This window comes from Mytilus trossulus, chromosome 6, assembly GCF_036588685.1.
Source record: "Mytilus trossulus isolate FHL-02 chromosome 6, PNRI_Mtr1.1.1.hap1, whole genome shotgun sequence".
NCBI lineage: Eukaryota > Metazoa > Mollusca > Bivalvia > Mytilida > Mytilidae > Mytilus > Mytilus trossulus.
In genome coordinates, this window is record NC_086378.1 from 17,787,051 (window position 1) to 17,809,560 (window position 22,510).

Here is a 22,510-nt window from a genome sequence, read left to right on the forward strand (position 1 = left end):
TTAACTGAATCTGAAGTATCAGTTATCTTTAGTTCGATGGGATAGATGCTTTCCACATAGTCACCAAATTTTGAATTATTTAGTGAATATCATCTATATAGCGAAAAGTAGAGTTAAAGGATATTGCTAAATACTTGTCTTTGTTCGAAGGAAGTTCCTGCATGAAGTCATCCTCGTAATAATAAAGAAACAAGTCGGCAATTAGAAGGGCACATTTCGTTCCCATTGCAATGCCGACAGTCTGTTTAAAAACACGTCCGCCGAACGTAACAAATAAGAAATTAAGAAATCAAGCATCTTGATAACATCAATTTTCAGTGAATTTTTTGTTTGAATTAGAGTGTTCCTTTAAAAAGAAGGATTTATCCCTCCCTTAAACAAGATACTTGTGTCTACGTTGGCTATTCTTTTTTATGAGGCAAAGCAATACCAACTCTCTCAAATTGTCTTTTAATTTGGAATGTGGAATACTTGTGTAATGCCCGAGTCACACTGTCCCGATATTTACGCCGATGGATACACGATTATGGAAATTTTCAGAATCGGGACTGATGGTATCCAGATCGGGCTAATTTGTAGTGCCCTTTTTTATCATCGTAGAAAAATCGGCCACTTTTTCTAGCCTTCGGGGACAACTTCGGGAAGGGTTCTAAATTTTTTAACATGTTAAAAAATTCCCCAAGGTGCGTCCGATGTTGAGGGTTCGTATTGAGTTCATATCACCATCCTCACCATCGTAATGTCACCGGGAATGCATCTTTAAACATCGTATTGCTTTCGTGTTTCCATCGTTTCCATCGGGCAGTTTTGACATTACGATGTCTACACGAATGAATCACGAAGCTACCCGAAGGTCTTACGATGGCAACACGACTTCGTAAAGACCTCATAATTCCGTCGTGTTGCCATCGAATAAAAGTACGAAGGCGACAAGATGGAACTACAACGGCAATAAATCCAGCTAAATGTAAGTTAATTTTCGCGCTAAAATACATTTAAAGTGCCATGCGCGATATGCACTGGTCAGTCTGATACGACAGTTAAGAAAGACGTTCACAAAACATGGAGCTCATGTCATATGATTCTCTGAGATCAAGAAAGGCGACAGCGTTGTTTCAATTAATTCAAATGGAACAAGAAGAGCAACTATTAAAGGCTCAGGATTTACTTTTCAAAGTAAAATATTATTTTTTGTCAATTTTTCATATCAAAAATGAAAATCATAAACGCGCCTCATACACCAAAACTGCAGGTACACGTATATAGGGAAACCATTTTTTTTCTTCATGATTCTAATTTTTTATGTATCGTCTCAGATTATTATGATATTCTCCTGGAAAGAGCTCTTTTTGAGTAAAAGGGATCAACGAACCCATTACCTTACCTTTAAAATAGATCAGTAAACATGGGCATAATTATGGGTGATTATTCAGACTAGTGCACACATTTTACAGTTCAAACAAGGCAATGCCGAGCATGGCATCCCCTCGTATGTAACATATTGGGGACTAATAGGGACAATATATTTGTATATGACACATGCAGAAAATGGGAAATTGACATATTTGATACATATACTATTTTTTTAGAAATCAACCAAAGCATTCAGTAACTGAAAATACCTTTAATATTGTCTTAAGAACCAGCAGGTAAAAAATGGGCAACCAATTTCCTGTGTATTATGCTATTCAAGGAGAAAAAACAAGTCCATCTGCATGACATTGACCTTTGGCCTTAAACATAAAAAATGTCAGATCATTACAAGGAGGAACAATATACCAAATGTGGTTAACAATTTTTGAAGCATATTGGTTTTAGAATGTCCACAAGGGTCATATTGCTTTTTATTACAACTGCCACTGTGACCTTGACCTTTGAACTTTAAAGTCAATAGCGATTAAGATATTCTCAACGAGTAACACCATACCAAGTTTTGAGCATTTTGGTTCTAGAGTGTCCATAACAATTTTATCTACACGCAACTAACATGTAGTAGGCGAGGGGATAATAAACTAATTTTTATAAGAATTAGACAAAAACACATTATGCCTTTTGCATATAATTTAAATGCATCGTAAGCTGTACACAACGTCTTTTAGACATCGTGTGGCCATCGCGCCATCATCGAAATCCATCGTGTAGCCTTCGTAATCTACCGTGTAGCCTTCGTGATCCATCGTGTAGGCTTCGGCTGAGATATGAAGCTTAAATACCCGTATTCGGTTAACCTTCGTCTGTCCATCTTTTGCTATCGTATATAATTTCGGCACCATCGAATAGACTTCGCTATTCATCGTACTTGCTTCGGTCACTTTTTGATATTTTAACGAGATCGGGACCAACTTCGTACGAACTTACAATTTTCGCATTCGGGTGTCCTTAGTATATAAAAATCGGGACAGTGTGACGCGGGCATAAATAAAACCAATTCAGGGCAGCAAGCACACAACGGGTTGTCTGATTTGTCTAAAAATTTCATGGCAGACAGACCTCAATGTAGTTAAAATTTTAACACAATGTCAGATTTGCTATTTTATATGCTTAAGATTCAGAGATGCATTAAGCCAAAATCTCTATTCTACCCCTGTGTTTAATTTTTAGCCACGTCTGACATGTTGGTTGGTAGGCAGGTCATTGTATTCAACAATATACAATGATGATTATTGTAGCCAAGCTGACTCAAATTTGATACGGTAGTTTTTAAGGAAAAGATTTATGTAAATGATTACAAAAAAATACATAAAAAATGTAAAAAAAAGACTTAAAAGGGCAATAACTCCTAAAGGGGCAAATTGACCATTTTGGTCATTTTGACTTATTTGTAGATCTTATTATGCTGAACATGATAGCTGTTACAGTTTATCTTTATATATAATGATATTCAAGAGATTAGTCAAAAACTGGAAACTTTCCTTTAAAAACACAATAATTCAAGGGAAGCAACACAACAGCGGGTTGTCTAAATATTTCAAGACAAAAAGATCTTGACCTGGTGGACAACTCAACGATGTCAGATTTAATCTAAATACTTTGATTCAAGAGATATAAGCCAAATTCTACATTTTATCCCTTTGTTCTATTTTAAGCTATGATGGCCATCTCGTATGGCCGGACAGTTTATCGGACACAATTTTTTAAATTAGACATCATAATGATGATTTTAGCCAAGTTTTGTTAAATTTTGCCTTGTTGTTTCAGAGGAGAATATATTTGAAAAAAGTAACGGACGACGACTATAAACGATAGACGACGGACATCGAGCTATGAGCCCTATGCGTAAGGCGACCTAGATATAAGAAGGTTTGTATAATGGAAACTTTGTAAATTGGAATTTCAATTTTGAGCAAACTTAAAAGAGTGTTGCGATTCTTGTCTGTTCGAAAGTAAACTAAGCAGACGAGCTTACGTAGTCGGAAGCAGATCCGATCTCAGTGGATGTGTTCTTTAAGCCTTTTGTGGTAAACTTAAAGATCGCTGACGAAATAATTGCTATGGTGATTTCAAAATTGACCATGTAGATATTCTAGATTGTTCAAGATTGACTGAATTTGCTGAAGCGTATTTGTAGTTTAGCTAGTCAGCTAAGAATCATACTTTTTCTTGCATACTGCTCTCCTGAATATGTAGTCATAAAACTTTATGAGAACCAAACACAAAATATCTATCAGAAATTGTCAAAATTTATCAAGCGATTGGCATTCGTTTCATGAAATATTTGCCACTGGACGTTAAGCAACCATCAATGTATTAATCCTAAGCTATCATACCATACCACCTTCTTATGTATGTATCAAGTATTTGTATAAATGAATGAATATATAAAAAGTTTCGTCAACAAAATACTTGATTGGCTACAGGATTTACTAGACATGTCTAGAAACTTTGTAAAACGCAATAACAGTCTCGGAAAAGCCAACTATTTTGAAAATATAGACCCAATCAGAAGGGACAATACACCTAATCGCTATTTGTCCGCCATTACTGGACATCACACAGGTTCCCGTAAAATTTTGACATCATAAAACAAAATATCTGACGGCACAATGGAAAAGTGATTGTTGTATGCGTCAAAAGGTCAAGCGGCCGGGTCGGCCGGCCAAGTAGACTAATAGCGATAAGGTGTATAGAAACATTGTTGTTCAAAAATAAATCAGTAAAATAAAAATCGTCTCTATTGTCATATCTTTACATAGAGTTTTAAATGGCGTTTTTTTTTTATGTAATTGCAATAACAGAAAATATTAAATGTCACAGTCAAAATTTCCCGCTAGTATTCAGGGTCTAATCATTCTAGAGAAAAACACATAATTTGTTCTTGCGAAGTAAATAGACGCAGATAGATAAAATATGAGACTGGATGCAAAGCAATACTAAATAAATGCTCAAGAATTCAAACGAATTGAAATAGAACATTTCATTTTGGCAAATTATTACAATCTCTAATGAAAAAACAATAATAGGCGTTAAAGTGAATTCAATCAATGTTCAGCAACATTCATCAACAACACTTTGATCGCACGTCCGGCTATATCCAGCAGGTAATGACATCTACACCATTTTGAATAAATCCAAATCCAAATGATCGATTGTAAACTCTGTTGCTCCAACGTCCTTTAATCAGTCAATTATATTGAGAATTTGCATATCCACAGTAACATCAGCATGGAACATACGCTGAAAAATAAAACTTCCAAAGGAAATGCGACGGGAACTACTGATTATAAATATTGGGTGGAATAAATAATGAGAGGGTTAGTTTTCGGCTATCGAAGGCAGAATGAAAAACTTAAAATCTTTAAATCACAAGTATAAAAAGGATCCAATCAAAATGCATTGTTATGTTTTAAAATTCATAATAAGTTGTATCATGAGCTGTGTGTAAACACATGGTAGAGAACCGAAATAATTCGAACAGTATACAGTCTATTTCTTATATCTCCAGTCGCCAATTATATATTTTTAATTAATGCAAAATAGCAAAATTAGTTTACGTACTAACAGAGAAATTGAACACCAAAAAAAGGTTAATGATAGATCGGATAACGAGTTACCAGCGTCACTTCTTAAATATATGAAATGTGGATTTTAGCGTTAATTTATAATTTAATACCCTGTCATTAAAGTTAGACATCTTATGACTGCATGACTTCGTAAAGGAACGAAATATAGATTTGAGAATGCATATTTTTTTTTCATTGTCATTCATGTCAATTTCGTTCATGATTTACTTACATTGTAAGTCAATAATTTAAGTTGATCTCAAACTTATATAAAATTGTTTATTAGTCTCCCTTGAATGACCAGTCCGATCTAAATGGTTCACAAATTTAGTGCCATTAACAGATTTCTACTCTTATATAGACTATCATTTTACTATGATTATATTTAAAAATAAAATATCAAAAAATCAGCAAGTTTCTCGGTATTGTCTAGGATGAATAATTTATTGTTTTTTTTAATTAAAAAGTGATTTAACGAAGAACATACTCTGTCTTTATAGTGGGCTTTATAGTTTCAGAGAGGCTAAGTTGTTCTAGTATGGCTTAAATTTATAATGTTCCAAGGTTGTAGTCATGTCTTATTTTAGTGTGGCATTCAAAATCAAAAAAACTCATGTAGAATCATACAAGTTACAGTTTGTTTTAAATGTGCAAGATATCTCATGAGATAAGATTTTATATGATATTATGTTTATTTATTAAGTAATTATAGAAAATAGAAATGTATTAAATGACTATGTATAAAATAAAATAAGTTTTACTGTATATTCTCCCTGGATATCAGTTATAATTGTATGTAACAGGGATACTTGATGGAATGCTGTACATTAAGTAATTAATTATAACAGCAAAGAGTGCAATAAAGAATTTATGAATGTTAAAACAAAAGAGATATCTCATGAGGAAAGACTTTGATTGTGCGTTTTTCATAGTTTTGGTTTTTTAAACTATGCCTGAGTGTTGGCCATCTTGCATTTAGATTGGCTTTACACTCAAAATTTGTATTAGGCTATTTTAAGGGCACGGTGAACTTATACATACATTGTAGGAGCATAAACTTAACTATTGTTGTGTTTCTAGAAAGCAAGTACTTACATAAGTCCCATGGTTTGGTTGAAAAAATATAAAAGTTTTTTTCAAATATAGTTTTACTTTTAATGAACTGGTAACTTCCATTTATTGTTTAATGATTATATATTTCTACGAGGGAGAATAAGAGAAATATGAAGCATACAAATTTAACACCCTCAGTTAGTATTTGTTGCATAATCAACCATTTTTAAACATCTGTTTTGTGAGGAAAGTTATAAATGATTAATCTCGGTGAGGGAAAGTGCAGAAGTAAAAAAGGGGCATATAGTTTCTAAATCAGGGATTAAGAATAGAGCAGGGTTGTCATTACCTCAAATATGGACGTAAATGAGTAAATAAAGCAATTTAGTTCTAAAAATCAATAACGCCTTGTGAGTTTCGTCCTTTATAATGAAAATCATACAAACTTGAATGTCAATGTGTACTTGGTACTCTTAAGTAGGCAGTACAAGTTGTAATGAAAAAAACTGACATCATACGTGTATTGCAATAAGCATTCTTTTTCTTTCGTTAAATAATTAATAATTTTCTACAAATACTGCCGAAAATTACCGAAGGAACTTACTTTAAATCAATCAAAATTTTAAAAACAATAACAACTGTCCTTTTTTAGTTTTAGATATTTCGGTTTTACACAAGAAGCTCCACACTAATTTTACGACAAAATGGGATATTTTTCGTTCCTTGTTGTTAATCATCCATTATTGGATTGTGATGATCCTTTGAAATCATCTTACGGTGTTTCTATTTCACAAGTAGTTTGCTATGCCACTTTCATGTTGTGACCTGTTTGATTTAACGAAAGCAATCTATATATAACTGGTAAATTATAAAGCCAGGGATTTCGTAACAATAAACTACTTTAAACTTTTACTGAATTCTTCCAGAAATATAAAAAAATGATTTTAAAGTTTGGTTATTCCAGTTGAAAATTTATTTCAAGCGGGATAACATATCTTCATTTTTACACCAAAAATTAGACAAAAGTAAAAACACAAAAATACTGAACTCCGAGGAAAATTCTTAAAGGAAAATCCAAAATCAAAAGGCAAAATCAAAAGTCCAAACACATCAAACGAATGGATAACAACTGTCATATTCCTGACTTGGAACAGGCATTTTCTAATGTAGAAAATGGTGGATTGAACCTGGTTTTATAGCTAGCTAAAACTCTCACTTGTATGACAGTTGCATCAAATTCCGATCCTGGTAAACTTATCGATCCTTTAAATAAACTTATTTTTTAAGATTGCCAATTCAACATTCTAATTATATTATTGAATATTGTTGGTTTTTTTTGTATTGATATTGATTTTTATTATTAGTAAATGAAAAACAAACAAAATATTATTGTTACACACATATTGACATTCATGAATCTACGATCTGTCAATACCTGTATCTTGGCATTGCGTATAGTCATGTTTTTCTCTGACTGTTTATGACATCTTTACACGTAATCCACTGGATGTTGGATGAGTACTGATTGATAATTTAGTCTTAGATGTATAATTCATTTTTATTAGTTATTAGTGGGTTCTCAGCCACTGCGAGTACTCCCAGATATATACGTAATGTCTTTTTGTTGATGGAGTATTTAAGTTCTCGACCACGTCCACTCTGTGTGGTATTTTTATTTGTATGCATGTGATGAGTTCAGTCTTTTCCAACTGATTTTTATAGTTAGTTCTCATGTTGTAATGGTACACCACTGTCCCAGGTTATTAGTGTTGGGATCACGTTAACATGTTTAACCCCGCCACATTCTGTATGTATGTGTCTGTCCAAAGTATGGAGCCTGTGTTTCAATCTTTTTATATGAATAAAACCGTTAGTTTTCTAGTTGGAATTATTTTACATTTGTCATTTCGGGGCCTTTTATAGCTGACTTTGCGGTATGGGCTTTGCTCATTGTTGAAAGCTGTATGGTGACTTATTAGTTGTTACATTCTCTGTCATTTGGTCTCTTGTGGAGAGTTATCGCATTGACAATAGTTATAGTATACAACATCTTCTTTTTTATATTCTTTTTGTATTTTAAATTATGCATTTCTTTGTGTGGCTGTTTGCCAGACAAAGAGCGGTTATGTTATTGACATATATTTTATTTCGGTATGATCCAAAATCTTTAATAGGAGGGATTGTGTTTCATTTTGTTTGATAAAGACATAATCTTTCAATCAGTTGTATTGAGGTCTTGAGCTGGCATGTAAGTCACTGCTTGTAATCTGAGTCCTTTTTTTAAATTTATTTATCAATGTCATTTTGTTAAGTATCTTTTGTTACCTATTCTGTCATCGGACCTGGAATTCTTTTAAAAAGGGTTTCACTGTGCATATTGTTATGTGTTGTTTCATTTTCATTTGCTAGATGTATAGATGGAATTACGATCTTACAAAAAAAACGGTTTACCCTGTCGCATGTTTGCGTCTGTCCCAAGTCAGGACTGCGCCTCTGGCGTTTATTAGTCTTTTATGTTTTTATTTCATAGTTTATTTATATATGTTTTTTTAATTAGGTGTGACGTCTATTTTCATTGAACTAGTACTCATTAGAAACCAGCTGAAGCCCGCTTCTGGGTGCCGGATTTTGTTGCTGTGTTGAAGACCCGTTGGTGGCCTTCGGCTGTGTTCTGCTCTTTGGTCTAATTGTTATCTCTTCTTTCAATTTCCATTCAAAATAATGTTAGATTCAAATAAAATTTAAATCCAGCTGTCAGAATATTACAGCCTCATTGTCTCTGAAAACGGTCTTGTGACGTTATATCATATACCTGATTGTTTGAATCCATTCTGACAAAGTGTCCAGTTCAAATCATTTTTGTTAAGCCAGTGCTCTAGCGCAGTCCTCAATTGAATCTATACATATTGTGTATGTCTTCTTCAATTGTGATAATTTAATGTTAAATGTTTTTATTGAGTCTACATTTTGCAGGGTGTACATGTTGTTTGGTGATTTTCTTGCATTGTTCCTTTACTTCTTTAGCTAGTAATATACGTTCACCAATGATACATTCAGCTTTCTTCTCTCATATTTGCCTTTGTTGAACTTATAACATCAACTTAATTGTTCACGCAATTCATTTTTTTCTCAGTAAATTCTTTAATAAATTCCACAATTTGATATTTATTAGTATTGTAACTTTCACTGTCGTTAATAAATGTTATATCAGTCTTACATATCTAATTTTGAATTATATCCTTATTCCATCTTATTTTTATGAAATCTTTCTAAAAATTGAAATGTGACGTCAATTTGTGCGTTGATGGCTTTGGTTTACTCGACTGTGTATTCCTATATGCTGGTTTAGTTTGTTTTACGTAATTTATCCGCTTTATTCTATAGTAAGTCCCCAATTCGATTGTATCGTATATATATCTTTTATATAGTCATTTTATAAAATTTACTGTTTAAATTTGCTTAAGTATGAATTATTCTAAATAATAAGGATGTTCACCTTCCAGGCAGAAACACTAGCCGTATTCTGCACACCTTTTTAGGCTTTCGAATTTTTTTTTATCTGAGCGTCACTGGTTAGTCTTGTATAAACAAAATGCACGTCTGGGGTATTAAATTTTAAACCTGGTACCTTGTGTTAGCTATTATTCGTGTGTTTCTCTGTCCTATATGTTTGTATTGTACTCCTGTCATGTACATTTGTAATGTTGTCATTTTAATGTTATTTTTAACATCGCCATAAAATTCGAGAGGGATCGCATACCACACACACAGGTTTAATACATCTTTTTTTTTTGTCCAAAATGTCCTAAACTAAGTTAGAAATAAAGGCAACAGTAGTATACCGCTGTTCAAAACTCATAAATCCATGGACAAAAAACAAAATCGGGGCAACAAACCAAAACCGAGGGAAACGCATTAAATATAAGAGGAGAACAACGACACAACAGCACACAGAAACGGACCAAGCAACAGACAATACACCACGAGAATAACAAATATAACATCAAAACCAAATACATGAATATGGGATAGACAAGTACCGTGCCACGTCTTATCTCAAAAATAAGAGAAAACAGAAACGACTCAACGTTAAAATGCAACACACACACAGAAACGAACAATATTATAACAATGGCCATCTTCCTGACTTGGTACAGGACACTTTTAAAGGGGAATAAAAGTGGTGGGTTGAACCTGGTTTTAAGGCATGCCAAACCTCGCACTTTAATGGCACAGTTAAATATAACATTGAAATGAAAACAAAAAATTACAGGACTACAATACAAATAAAAAGCAGAACATATTAGACAAAGAAAAGCATGATTAATAGATAACAAAAAGCATCAGGTTTAAAATTCAATACGCCAAAAACGCGTCTTGTCCACACGAGACTCACCAGTGACGAAAAAAATACAAAATTGTACAGCACTGAAGATCAAAAGTTGAAAAGGTTTTGCCAAATACGGCATTGTTTGTATGTCCAGGATAAGAACATTCATATTATATAAAACAATTAACACTATTGCAAACAGTAAATTTTAACAAATGAATATGAAAGAGATATACATTATGAAACTGAAGTAAAAACTAATTACAGAAAACTAAACCCGAATACATAACGCCCAGATATACAAGATCGAAAGTGAAAAAAAGTACAAAGTTGTACAGCACTGAAGATCAAAAATAGCCATTTTTATGTTGTAGTTCGTTTCTGTGTGTGTTACGCGCGTCTGACGTATTAAATTATAATCCTGGTACCTTTAAAAACTAGTTTACACCATTGGGTCGATGTCACTGCTGGTGGACGTTTCGTCCCCGAGGGTATAACCAGCACAGTAGTCAGCACTTCGGTGTTGAATGAATATCAATTATATGGTCATTTTTATTTTACAAAACTTTTGAATTTGTCGAAATACTAAAGAAATCCTTATCCCAGGAATAGATTATCTTAGCCATATTTTGGGATGTTTTTGGTCTTCAATGCTCTTTAATCTGCACTTGTATGGCTGTTTAACACCTATCATCGATTGAACTTTTAAAAATAAATTCCAAAATCGGCAATAAAAAACGATGAAATGAATATAATTTAGAACTAAATTATAGATTGCATTTTAATGAAGGAAAATAAACACAGGTCATTATTTTATGCCTTGGAGCATATTTTCATTGAAGCATGGTATTGTCCGGCTTGATTCTGAGATAGAATGACCTATGGTTCTGAAAGAGAATTACTCCATTTAGGTATATGAGTTTCCATTGCATATTTTGATATTTTCAGGTTATGGTTAACCTAAAGAAGGTATTAGGGTTAGCTCTAACTGTTCTCTGGAATCATATACGATTACTATACATTTGGAACATGTGTACTATCTGCTTGTAGTTATGAGCGTTTAAAGCTAATATATTGAAAATTCTGTTCTAACGTAATGAGTCAAAGAATTGTAAATATTACAAATCATCATGAACTTATTAGACGGTATAGAGCACAAAGCAGTGTATTTGCCTTTTTTTATGTTGTAACGTGACATTGTCATTAAGCGTTTTCCATTCTTGCGTGTTGTTTTTGCTCTCATCATGAAGTTTGACTGTTTGAGTTTTATTATTATTTGGGCTGCTTGTGCTGATGTAAAGGAATCTTTTACATTACTATCTTTTCTATATTGTTTGATCTGCATGTTGATGTACTTCAACTTGAGTTTTAAAGTATTAAATCTGTCAATCTAACACAAAAGTGTTCCGTGAAATCTTTCTTTTCCATTTGTAAATGTTCCGGACCATATGAGTATTTGGACCATACGCGTATGCTTCCGGCAATTTGTAAAAAAAACAAGACAAAACTATGTTTACAAGTCTTCACTTAAGAGAGTTCGAGTCATGTCATTGATCAAGGCGGATGATTTCGGAATAAGCGTGTCTTTTAAATTCCTGTAGATGGCGCAGCATTATAATCACAAGTGTTGGTTTAATCTGCAAAGATGAGAGGATGTACACTTTGTAAATATTTACGTAATGTTATCTGCCTCCGTGCAGATATGAATTATCATTGATTTGTTAGTTTTCTTGTAGTTCAGTGTTATTAAAGTGTTGAAATGATCAAAATACAATGGCTTTTAAAACCAAGTTATAAAATGTCTGAGCACAACTTTTCTGAATCAACTTTGTTTTGATTTTACGATTCAGCTTTTTTTAGTTCTAGTTCCACTTGTGCGTCTTAATTACACACTCGTCTGGCTTACCAACTATAAGCCTGAAGTTTTGAATGAGTTAGCTTTTAATACACAAAAACAAAATGTACAAACAGTTCATATAAATGTTCCGGACCATATGAGTATTTAGACCATACACGTATGGTCATGACCATATGGGTATATTCTCATATGGTCCGACCATACGCGTATGGTCGGGGTAATTAACACTCTGTTACAGTTTACTTTTAATACTTCTAAACTATTCATATGGTATGACCGTTCATTCAAAATACGCTATCATATAGGTAATTCTATCATTATATTATAATAAAAAGATAAGCTAAATAAAAATAAGATTTTCACATAGTTAATTTTACTTAATTGTCGAATTTAAAGTAAACACATTTTATACCGATGGTCATTACCGATTAGTTATTACGAGTAATTGGCAATATGTCGACTAAAAAATTAAATTCCAAAAAATTCTTAATGAACTGTTACATAAGAAGTCACTGGAAAGTAGCATACTACTAGTTTATTTAAGTTGTGTTGTGAAGATGGTGTATTGCAGTCATTTTACGATATTTGAGATCTAGAGCTTCTTAAAAACACCGTAGACATCAGAATTGCCAAACACCTTGGTATCACTGAACGCCGCTGCAAAAAGGCTTTTTTTTCACTCGCAAACAAAATGTGTAAATGAAAAAGATCGTACACAAATTTCTTGCAAATGCAAAAAAGCTATGATACCGTGTGGAATTTAATGTCATCCAAACCTATATGCACGAATGTAACTAGCGATGAAAACTAACTATGGCATCAATACTTTTTTTACGTAGTTTTTTGGATTATAAAATTTAAAAAAAATTGTCATGTTTTAAACCATCACTGTTTTTTTAGATAAAGTTTTTGTATTATTGAAACGTTTATAATGTAATTTGAAAAAATACATATACCTATATGGTCCAAATACTCATATGGTCCGGCCCGTTAATAACCAAACGAGTATTATACTCATATGGTCCGACCATACGCGTACGGTCGGACCATATGAGTATACGCATACGGTCATGACCATACGCGTATGGTCCAAATACTCATATGGTCCGGAACATAAACATAAGAATATGGTGCATAAATGCCAATGAGACATTTATCAATAAAAGCCCAAATGTCATCGATGGCCTCAAACAATAAACAAAACCCATACAGTGAGCTGTAAAATAATCTGACATAAAATAATATGAACAAGAATGTGTCCTCAGTATCGAATGCCCCACTCGCATAATCATTTTCTATGTTCAGTGGACCGTGAAATTGGGATAAAAGCTCTAACTTGGCATTAAAATTAGAAAGATCATATCATAGGCAACATGTGTACTAAGTTTGAAGTTGATTGGACATCAACTTCATCAAAAACTACCTTGACCAAAAACTTTAACCTGAGGCGGGACAGACAGACGAACGGACGAACGAACGGACGCACGGATGCACGGACGCACGGACGCACAGACGCACGGACCAGAAAACATATTAGGTAGGTGGGCATAAAAATAAATTCCAACAGTAAAATAATAACAGTATTCTTTATGAAGAAAACAATAAACTACAAAAAACTGATAGACTTTAGACAATCCAAATACAAAATAAAACATGCGTCTAAGCTCTCAAATTAAATCAAGAAATATAAAATTGACTCTTTTTATCTCGAAGTAGGTCTAGGGTTGAAGTCAATATAACTTTGCTCGCTGCTTGGATCATAAAAATCATGCTATTAACATGAAACCCAACGTTTTGATTTGTTGATTTTCGAGTACGACTCCGAAAAACTTACTCTGAAGTTTTATGGCCGCAAGGCCTGGCCATAAAAGAATTTCGTGATACCTGCAGTTCAAGTGAATGGAAAGTGAACGTTTGGCAGTCCATGAGGCTTTTGACACGTTATCTGGAGTCATCTGCTGACAGTTTACATAATTGTGCATTCAAAAATGTTTTATCTTCATTGTGACAGATTTCATACTAACGAATGAATTTGTCCATGGGTACCAGTAGACTGTAGCGTAGAATGAATCTCCAAATACCTTTACGTACTTGCCATTTGGATTGACATAGGTGCACCGACCATAAGACGATGATTCTTTAGCATACCACCATCCAGCTTTCAAATAGTCAGTACATTGCCCTCCGGACCAGTTGTCATTGTCACGATCTTTGGTTGAAAATGGTTGACCGGATAATTGAGGGTAGGTGTCCGCCACGGCATCCCCTAAGTTTTTATAAATAGAATAAAAATGTCAGTCTCGGAAGTCTAGTAGAATGATAAAACTATAGTAGACACTTACAGTTGGAAAATTAATAAACAAAAGACAAAACAAATGTTGGTAAAGATAAAAAGAATAATAGCAGAAACAAAGTTAAGTAAACATAAGATTCAGCGTAACAAACTCAACCTTAAATATAAGCAGGAACAAAGTTAAGTAGACATTAGATTCAGCGTAACAAACTCAATCTTAAATTAAGAATGAGTAAATGTCATTTGAAGGAATATGGAGTTTTCGATGATGAGAATGTATAGATTTAATTAAATTGAGAATGGTTATGGGGAATATGTCAAAGAGGCAATAGTTCAGAAAAAAAATGGACTTCTTACTAAACTCTTAAGCATATAACTGAACTAAAAAAAAACAAGACTTACAAGACTTACAAAGGTCAGGAGCTCCTGACTTGGGAAAGGCACAACAATCCCGTGAGGTTAACCATGTTTTGTGAGATCTCAACCCTTCGGTAAACCTCTAAGAGATGTAGAATAAAGAAACCCACACCAATACGCGCAGTAACACAAACTTAAAATGAAGTCCGAGTCCGATATAAGAATTGGTATAAAAAAACTAGTCAAATGGCAATGATACATAAATTAACAAAGGACTACAAGAATTTACTGTTCCGTTAGGGGCTAAGTATTATACCACCATAAAACATATGTGAACATTACCCGTATCGTGACAACAAATGGTTTTAGAAAAGTATAAAAATTAATAATTGAGAATAGAAATGGGGAAGGTGTCAAAGAGGCAACAACTCGATCACAGAAAATAACAACAACAGAAGGTCACCAACATGTATATGTCCGATGCAAAGATCCAATAATTGAATCGTCATTAATGTCAAAGTATGCCATCCTTGATGACCTGACAACAGAATTGTAATCCTATACATTTTCATAAGTCTCCTTACAAAAAGGTTTGGTTACATTTTGAGGTGACTACCGACATTTTTATGCTTTTGAAGTGATATTTTTGCCATGTGATAATAAACTTTCCGAATTGATTTTCCTCTAAGTTCAGTATTTTTGTGATTTTATTTTTTCACTAAAGATTTGATGTGAAATACCTGAACTTATAAGATGTCTGCATGTTGATGTAAATTGATGATTTTTTATAGAACTTTTAAAAAACAATGTATTTCTTATTCGGTTTTACGAAAAACAATGTATTCCTTGTTCGATTTTTACGAAAAAAAACAATGTACTCCTAATCCTATTTTTAGCTTTAAAACGAGCATTGTTAAAGACCAATGAGTCTAGGACCTTTGGTTTAATAGTAAAGCTTATTTTGTCTTTATAAACCTAAAAATGGGATTATGCCTCTTGCAGGAAGGTAAAATCTCTTCGGTCGAAATGAACAGCAGTTGTGCCTTAATGATCAAAGCATTTTCCACGATTTAAGACTTTAAGAATAATGATTTTGGAGATTATCCTAAACCAAGGTTTAAGGTCAAAGACCAAGGTCAACATGCAATTGTGACCTTGATGCATTTTTAAAGTCTAATAAGTTGGTGATCATTTGTGAAAATCCTAGGTGAATACGACTAGTGTCAATCGACATCGGTTAATTTTCAAAGGGGAATAACCCTACTAAAGAGTCATAGAATCATTGGACCAAATATAACCAAGATCCAGGCTTTAGTATCTAACTAATTCCATCCTAAAGTTTATTTTCTTCTTATTACGGAAACGGTGTTTGAATGATAACAGGGGTCTTTAGGCTTTCGGCATATAACTTCAGACCGACAAAATTTTACGATTCAAAGAGTGAGTTTCGGATAGGTGTGACTTCATAACAAAGTGTGAACCTGAAAGCAACATGAGTTATGGTTACGGCAGTATATTTTTTCAAAGTTTGGCGGCACAAAAAGAATAATAACAATTGAAGGTATTTCCAACTGAACTTCTAAAATATAGAATTAAATTTCAAAAACAGTGTTTAAGGTATAATTGTTGGTGTAATTTGTATCTTCAAACAGATCTTATAAAATAAGATTCTTGGTATTTTTCATCGAAATAGGATACTTCCACTTAAGATAATGTCACTTCCGCTTCACCATTCAAATGTCAACTAAACCAAATGCAAACAAAAACTAATGTTTTTGTGTTTTTTTATGAACCAGTATAATTTATAGCACAGGTCAAAATCTAGAATATGAAATCTACCTTCACCTTGATCTCAATTTCAAGGTCATAGGTCAATAATTTCAAACTGAAACATTCTTTGTCGTTCACTTGTATTGTTGAGGAGCAATACTGATTTCAAATGAATAAGGGGAGAAAACTCCTATAAAGGATGAACAAAACATTTCAATCTAAAAAGGTTGAAGTAGCGCCCTACCGTAAAACAAGTATTTGGCACAGTTTTGAAATCCCAATAACTTTACGACATCATTCGCAACACATTCTAACCAATGTGTCGTAAAACATAAAAACATCTCAGACGGCAGAAGAAAAGAAATAAATATTAAAAACCAATTATTCAGAGAATGATTGAAGGTCTTTCCACCTCGATAATAAAATAGGAAATTTAAAAAGTGTGCTGGAAAATTTATCTCCAGGTTCATGTAATTAGTTACTTTGAACTGATATTAAAAAAATAAAAGTCCTAGGTATTTTTTTCATAGAAATAGTCTGAAGAAGGCTACTACCGGTTTTGATACGTTAATTTCTGGTTGAACTGATAAACGGTGAAATATCTACAAATTAATGCAGAAGACTTAATTGTTTATAACGAACCAGATATAATTATTAGCAAGGGTCAACTTTAGAATGTCTAATTGAGCTTTGAATCGGACCTCAATTTGAAGGTCACAGAGACGTGATCATATATCGAAAGTACACATTCACTTGTATGGTCTTCTCCCCTTGGAAAAGGAAAGGTCATATTAGTAAAACTAATCAGAAGAAATACAGTAAAGTCTTTTACGTTTGAAAAAGGAAAAACCTTATAATAATCAGAACAAATACAAAACGGTATTTCCCTTTTTGAAAAGAAAAGACTTTAAACATAAAAAATAGATTATGGTGCTAATACGCTTCCGTAAAAGAAAATCAAAACATTATCGTGTGGTCCAAAGTATATGTCGTACTCTTACTTGTAAGCTTACCAGCTGTTCCGTTGTACCCAGCTAATGTTAATCTATAATCGTCAGACTCGTCTGCTATTTTGAAAGTATCGTATTGGGCGTAGCGCCATTCTCCATTCACGTTTTCTATGTCAAATCTCAAACTATACGACTTTCCATTCAACAAATTAAAGATGTTGTCGTTACCTTTAGATATCAAACAAGATTGTCTTTTCAAGGTTAATTTTGAGTATTATTTTACTGACAATATGATGATGTCATTGCACGGCAGACTGTTATAGTGATCATTTTAAAACAACATAAATTGTCGTCATACGGAATATTTTTCCATTTTTAATAACGACATACAACGTCGTGATAACTATTTATTATTTTTTCTCTGTTGACTGACTGACTTCTGTAACATAAGTCTTTTAAGATTCAATCAATGTTCTGTTTGATTTCAACATCTTCTTATTACTATTTTCATAATACAAAGAAATAAATTCATTATAGTTATAAGGATTACAATTTGATTTTTGCACCAGACGCGCGTTTCGTTAGTAAAAGTTTCATCAATGACGCTTGAATAAAATAATCTTAAAATTGCCGATAAAGTACGAAGTTGAAGAATATTGAGGACAAGAAATTCCTAAAAGTTTAGACAGGTACAATTAATGTAACCTATCACTGATATAGTTAGTTTATAAGTTTGACCATAATTTATCAATTAAAATCCATGTCAACATAGAAGTGCAACGATGGAAAATGCTTAATCTTAATCTTATGTTATGTGAATTTTTACCTGAGTTATGATAAGATTTATCAGAGAAACTAAAGTTGTGTTTAGATTCTTGCTCTTTCAGGTGCTAAATTTCACTTTTTAATTTGGTTTGTAACTACGAAAACACAAATAACAATATGTTACTTATACTCAAACTTACCAAGCCAGTATTCTCCCGAAACGCTTCCAAATCCTTTCTTATAGTCTGTCCAATCTCTATAGAAATCTTCCGACCCATCTAGTCGTCTTTGGATAACCTATAACATAGATAATGAATCTAATCATAGTAATCCAGTTTAAATAAAGGAACGGTGTATTAAGAACTCAATCTTAACAAACTAAGAAGTTTTGGTCCCATTGAAGGCTAATCGATTTAGTTACTTGTATAAATTAAGGCGACATTAGTCTACCGATAAAGTAAACAAAAACTTGGGTATTCGGATAAATCCTGAAAATAATGGTACTTGGTGCGTTAAAAGGGTAAGCATATCATGTTGTGCCATGCGTCCGTCTGTATTTTCTACTTAACTTTTACTAAATATATATCTGTCTTACAGTGAAGAAGTATACAAAAAGTCATCAATGCCGTCTTTTCGTCAATTCTAATATTTGGGTAATTAACATCAAGTGAATATAATACTAATTAAATTAAATGAAAGACGGGCGAAAGATACCCGAGGACCGGTTAAACTCATCAATCGAAAGGGAAAAAAATGTCAACGGCATGACTAAAATTTAAAAAAAACAAGAGAAATAATGGTACACGGGAAACAACATAGAACAACTAAAGATTGAGCCACAAGAACCCCACCAAAAACTGGAGGTGATATCAGGTGCTCCGGAAGGGTACGCATGTTCTGCTCAATATGTGGCACCCGTCGTGTTCCACATTTTATTACAAACCCAGTAAAAAGTCTAATTAGGAAGGTCACATTCATTAAAAGAGAGGGGGATTTCACTAACGACGTTAAAAACATTTTCGATAGCATCTGTGAACCAGTTTTTCCTTACCGATCTAACAACTCGTGATGGCGTTCGTAAAATTTACGAAGGGATGATTTCAACTTCCCGATTCGGAACTCTTGGTTTAATAGCTTTCCTGTGGGCAGCAAACCTTTATCAAGAAAATCATGGTAGGAAATACAAGCCCTGAAGTATTGTTTTAATTTGGATAAATATAATCCATACGCAGGCGCTGATGGAATGTTGCTACAAAGAAATGAACAGTTTACAAGTTGCGTTGATAAATATATGACTTGGATTTGTATGTATAAATCCTGCATTGAGTTAATGTTCCATAGTACATCAGTATATCCTTGTCTTTAATTATTGCTAATACGCTTGATTTATATGCTACTTTGAGCGTCTTTGTAAGATATTTGTTTGGTTTTTAATGATTAAAATGATTAAACATTAGTGACAACTGTAACCATTTTTTACCTACAATGTATGTTTGTTTTATTCACGTATTGTTGTCAATATGATTGAATTTGCTGCGACTGTTATACAAATGACACGTTTGACCAGCTATAAACCAGGTTGAATTCACAATGTTCTACATAGGAAAATGCCTGTACCAGGTCAAGAAAATGACAGTTGTAATTTATTTGTTTGATGAGATCGAGCTCTTTACTTTGCCAATTGATTAGGGACTTCCCATTTAAGTTTTCCTCGGGGTTCATTATTTTTATGATTTTACTTTTAAATAATCTTTAAAATGTAACAAAGTTTTCCGATAAAATCTATCTTTTATTACAATGTATTATTTACCTCTCTACAATAATAATCGGAGTATTGTCCTATGACAAAACTTAGTAAAAAAGCGATAATTTCCACTTTTGAAGTCAAGTTTAAAATACATTTCTTGTTCGCATTAATTTTTTTTTAAAATGAACTGGAAACAGATTAGATTGCAAAAAACTAAAATCAATTTGGGTATTTGAAATAAAGATAGTTAAAAACAAGAAATATTCAATTTAAGACGACACTCATTAATGTTCATAATTATAAAGCACTTTTTGATAAAGTTCAAAACGTTACTTTTCTGCCGGTTGTAAATAACTGAAATTTATTATCGATTAATGTGTTTGAAATTTTTTTTATTTTAAAACAAGAAAATTTAGTATTCAATTGAAGACGATACTCATCAATATTCACAAAAAGGATACTTTTTTCGTCCGATTATATCATCACTATATAACAAAGCTAAAACTGTTTAATTCCTACCTAGCGTTATTAATAAATAACATAGTTTCCTATCGAAGTTATGTTGTTTTCTCCGGGCATTCTAGCTTCCTCCACAAAAAAAACTTACCAAGTTTCTTTTATATATTTCGGATTAAGTATGACGTTAGTAAGTTATCACATGAAATTAGGATAAAAACTCTAAATTGGCATTCAAGTTAGAAAGATCATAGCAAAGGGAACATGGCGTGTACTTGGTTTAGAGTTGTTTGGACTACCTCGACCAAAAACTTTAACCTGTAGCGGGACAGTCGGACGGACAAACGAATGGACGAACGAACCAACCTACGAACGAACAGACGCACAGCCCAGCCAACATTATGCCCATAAAAGTACATAAACACGAATGCATAATTCTTTTAAAGGCAGATTGTGAGCTTAAATGAACTGTGACTCCATTTTTTATTTAATTTTTCTATTAAGTATATGATAAAGTTTGTTTACAGAAAAACATAGTGTTATGTTAAGAAAGAAAATGGATTGGTTCCCTCATTTCCCCTTAAATCTTAAAATGTACATACCAGCCATCCACCGCCTGTCATATCGCAGTACACAGTTCTACATCTGTTGTTTGCAAAAATCCAGTACACACCGTTGTCATTTTCCTGTGGAATGTTTGAACAGTCTGTTGGTTCATGACCTATAATTTAAAAATATTCCTGCATATATATAGTGTATCTAGCACCAGTGTGGTACATTACATTGATTCATATCATTTTTAATAAACTCAATGCATTCACATTACAACACTGGGGTTACATCAACTGATTACAATTAATACTTCACCATACAGATAAACTCAATGCATTCACATTACAACACTGGGGTTACATCAACTGATTACAACTAATACTACACCAAACAGATAAACTCAATGCATTCACATTTCAACACTGGGGTTACATCAACTGATTACAATTAATACTTCACCATGCAGATAAACTCAATGCATTCACATTACAACACTTGGGTTACATCAACTGATTACAATTAATACTTCACCATACAGATAAACTCAATGCATTCACATTACAACACTGGGGTTACATCAACTGATTACAATTAATACTACACCAAACAGATAAACTCAATGCATTCACATTTCAACACTGGGGTTACATAAACTGATTACAACTAATACTTCACCATACAGATAAACTCAATGCATTCACATTACAACACTTGGGTTACATCAACTGATTACAATTAATACTACACCATACAGTTAAATTCAATGCTTTCACATTACAACACTGGGGTTACATTAACTGATTACAATTAATACTACACCATACAGATAAACTCAATGCATTCACTAACAACACTGGGGTTACATCAACTGATTACAATTAATACTACACCATACAGATAAACTCAATGCATTCACATTACAACACTGGGGTTACATCAACTGATTACAATTAATACTATACCATACAGATAAACTCAATGCATTCACATTACAACACTTGGGTTACATCAACTGATTACGATTAATACTACACCATACAGATAAACTCAATGCATTCACTAACAACACTGGGGTTACATCAACTGATTACAATTAATACTACACCATACAGATAAACTCAATGCATTCACATTACAACACTGGGGTTACATCAACTGATTACAATTAATACTACACCATACAGATAAACTCAATGCATTCACATTACAACACTTGGGTTACATCAACTGATTACAATTAATACTTCACCATACAGATAAACTCAATGCATTCACTAACAACACTGGGATTACATCAACTGATTACAATTAATACTACACCATACAGATAAACTCAATGCATTCACATTACAACACTGGGGTTAAATCAACTGATTACA

The 22,510-nt window shown here is 33.0% G+C and overlaps 1 protein-coding gene across 1 annotated transcript in view; it reads right to left on the reverse strand.

Moving 5' to 3' along the window:
• Positions 1-21,202, reverse strand: part of LOC134722374 (uncharacterized) — an 80,963-nt gene extending 59,761 nt beyond the window's left edge. Inside the window, exons 1-3 of the mRNA XM_063585991.1 lie at positions 21,182-21,202; positions 18,577-18,673; positions 17,675-17,839 (exon numbers count right to left, since the gene is read on the reverse strand). Of these exons, the coding sequence (XP_063442061.1) occupies positions 17,675-17,839; positions 18,577-18,673; positions 21,182-21,202 (283 nt within the window). The remainder of the gene's footprint in view (positions 1-17,674; positions 17,840-18,576; positions 18,674-21,181) is intronic.
• Positions 21,203-22,510: the final 1,308 nt, after the last annotated feature.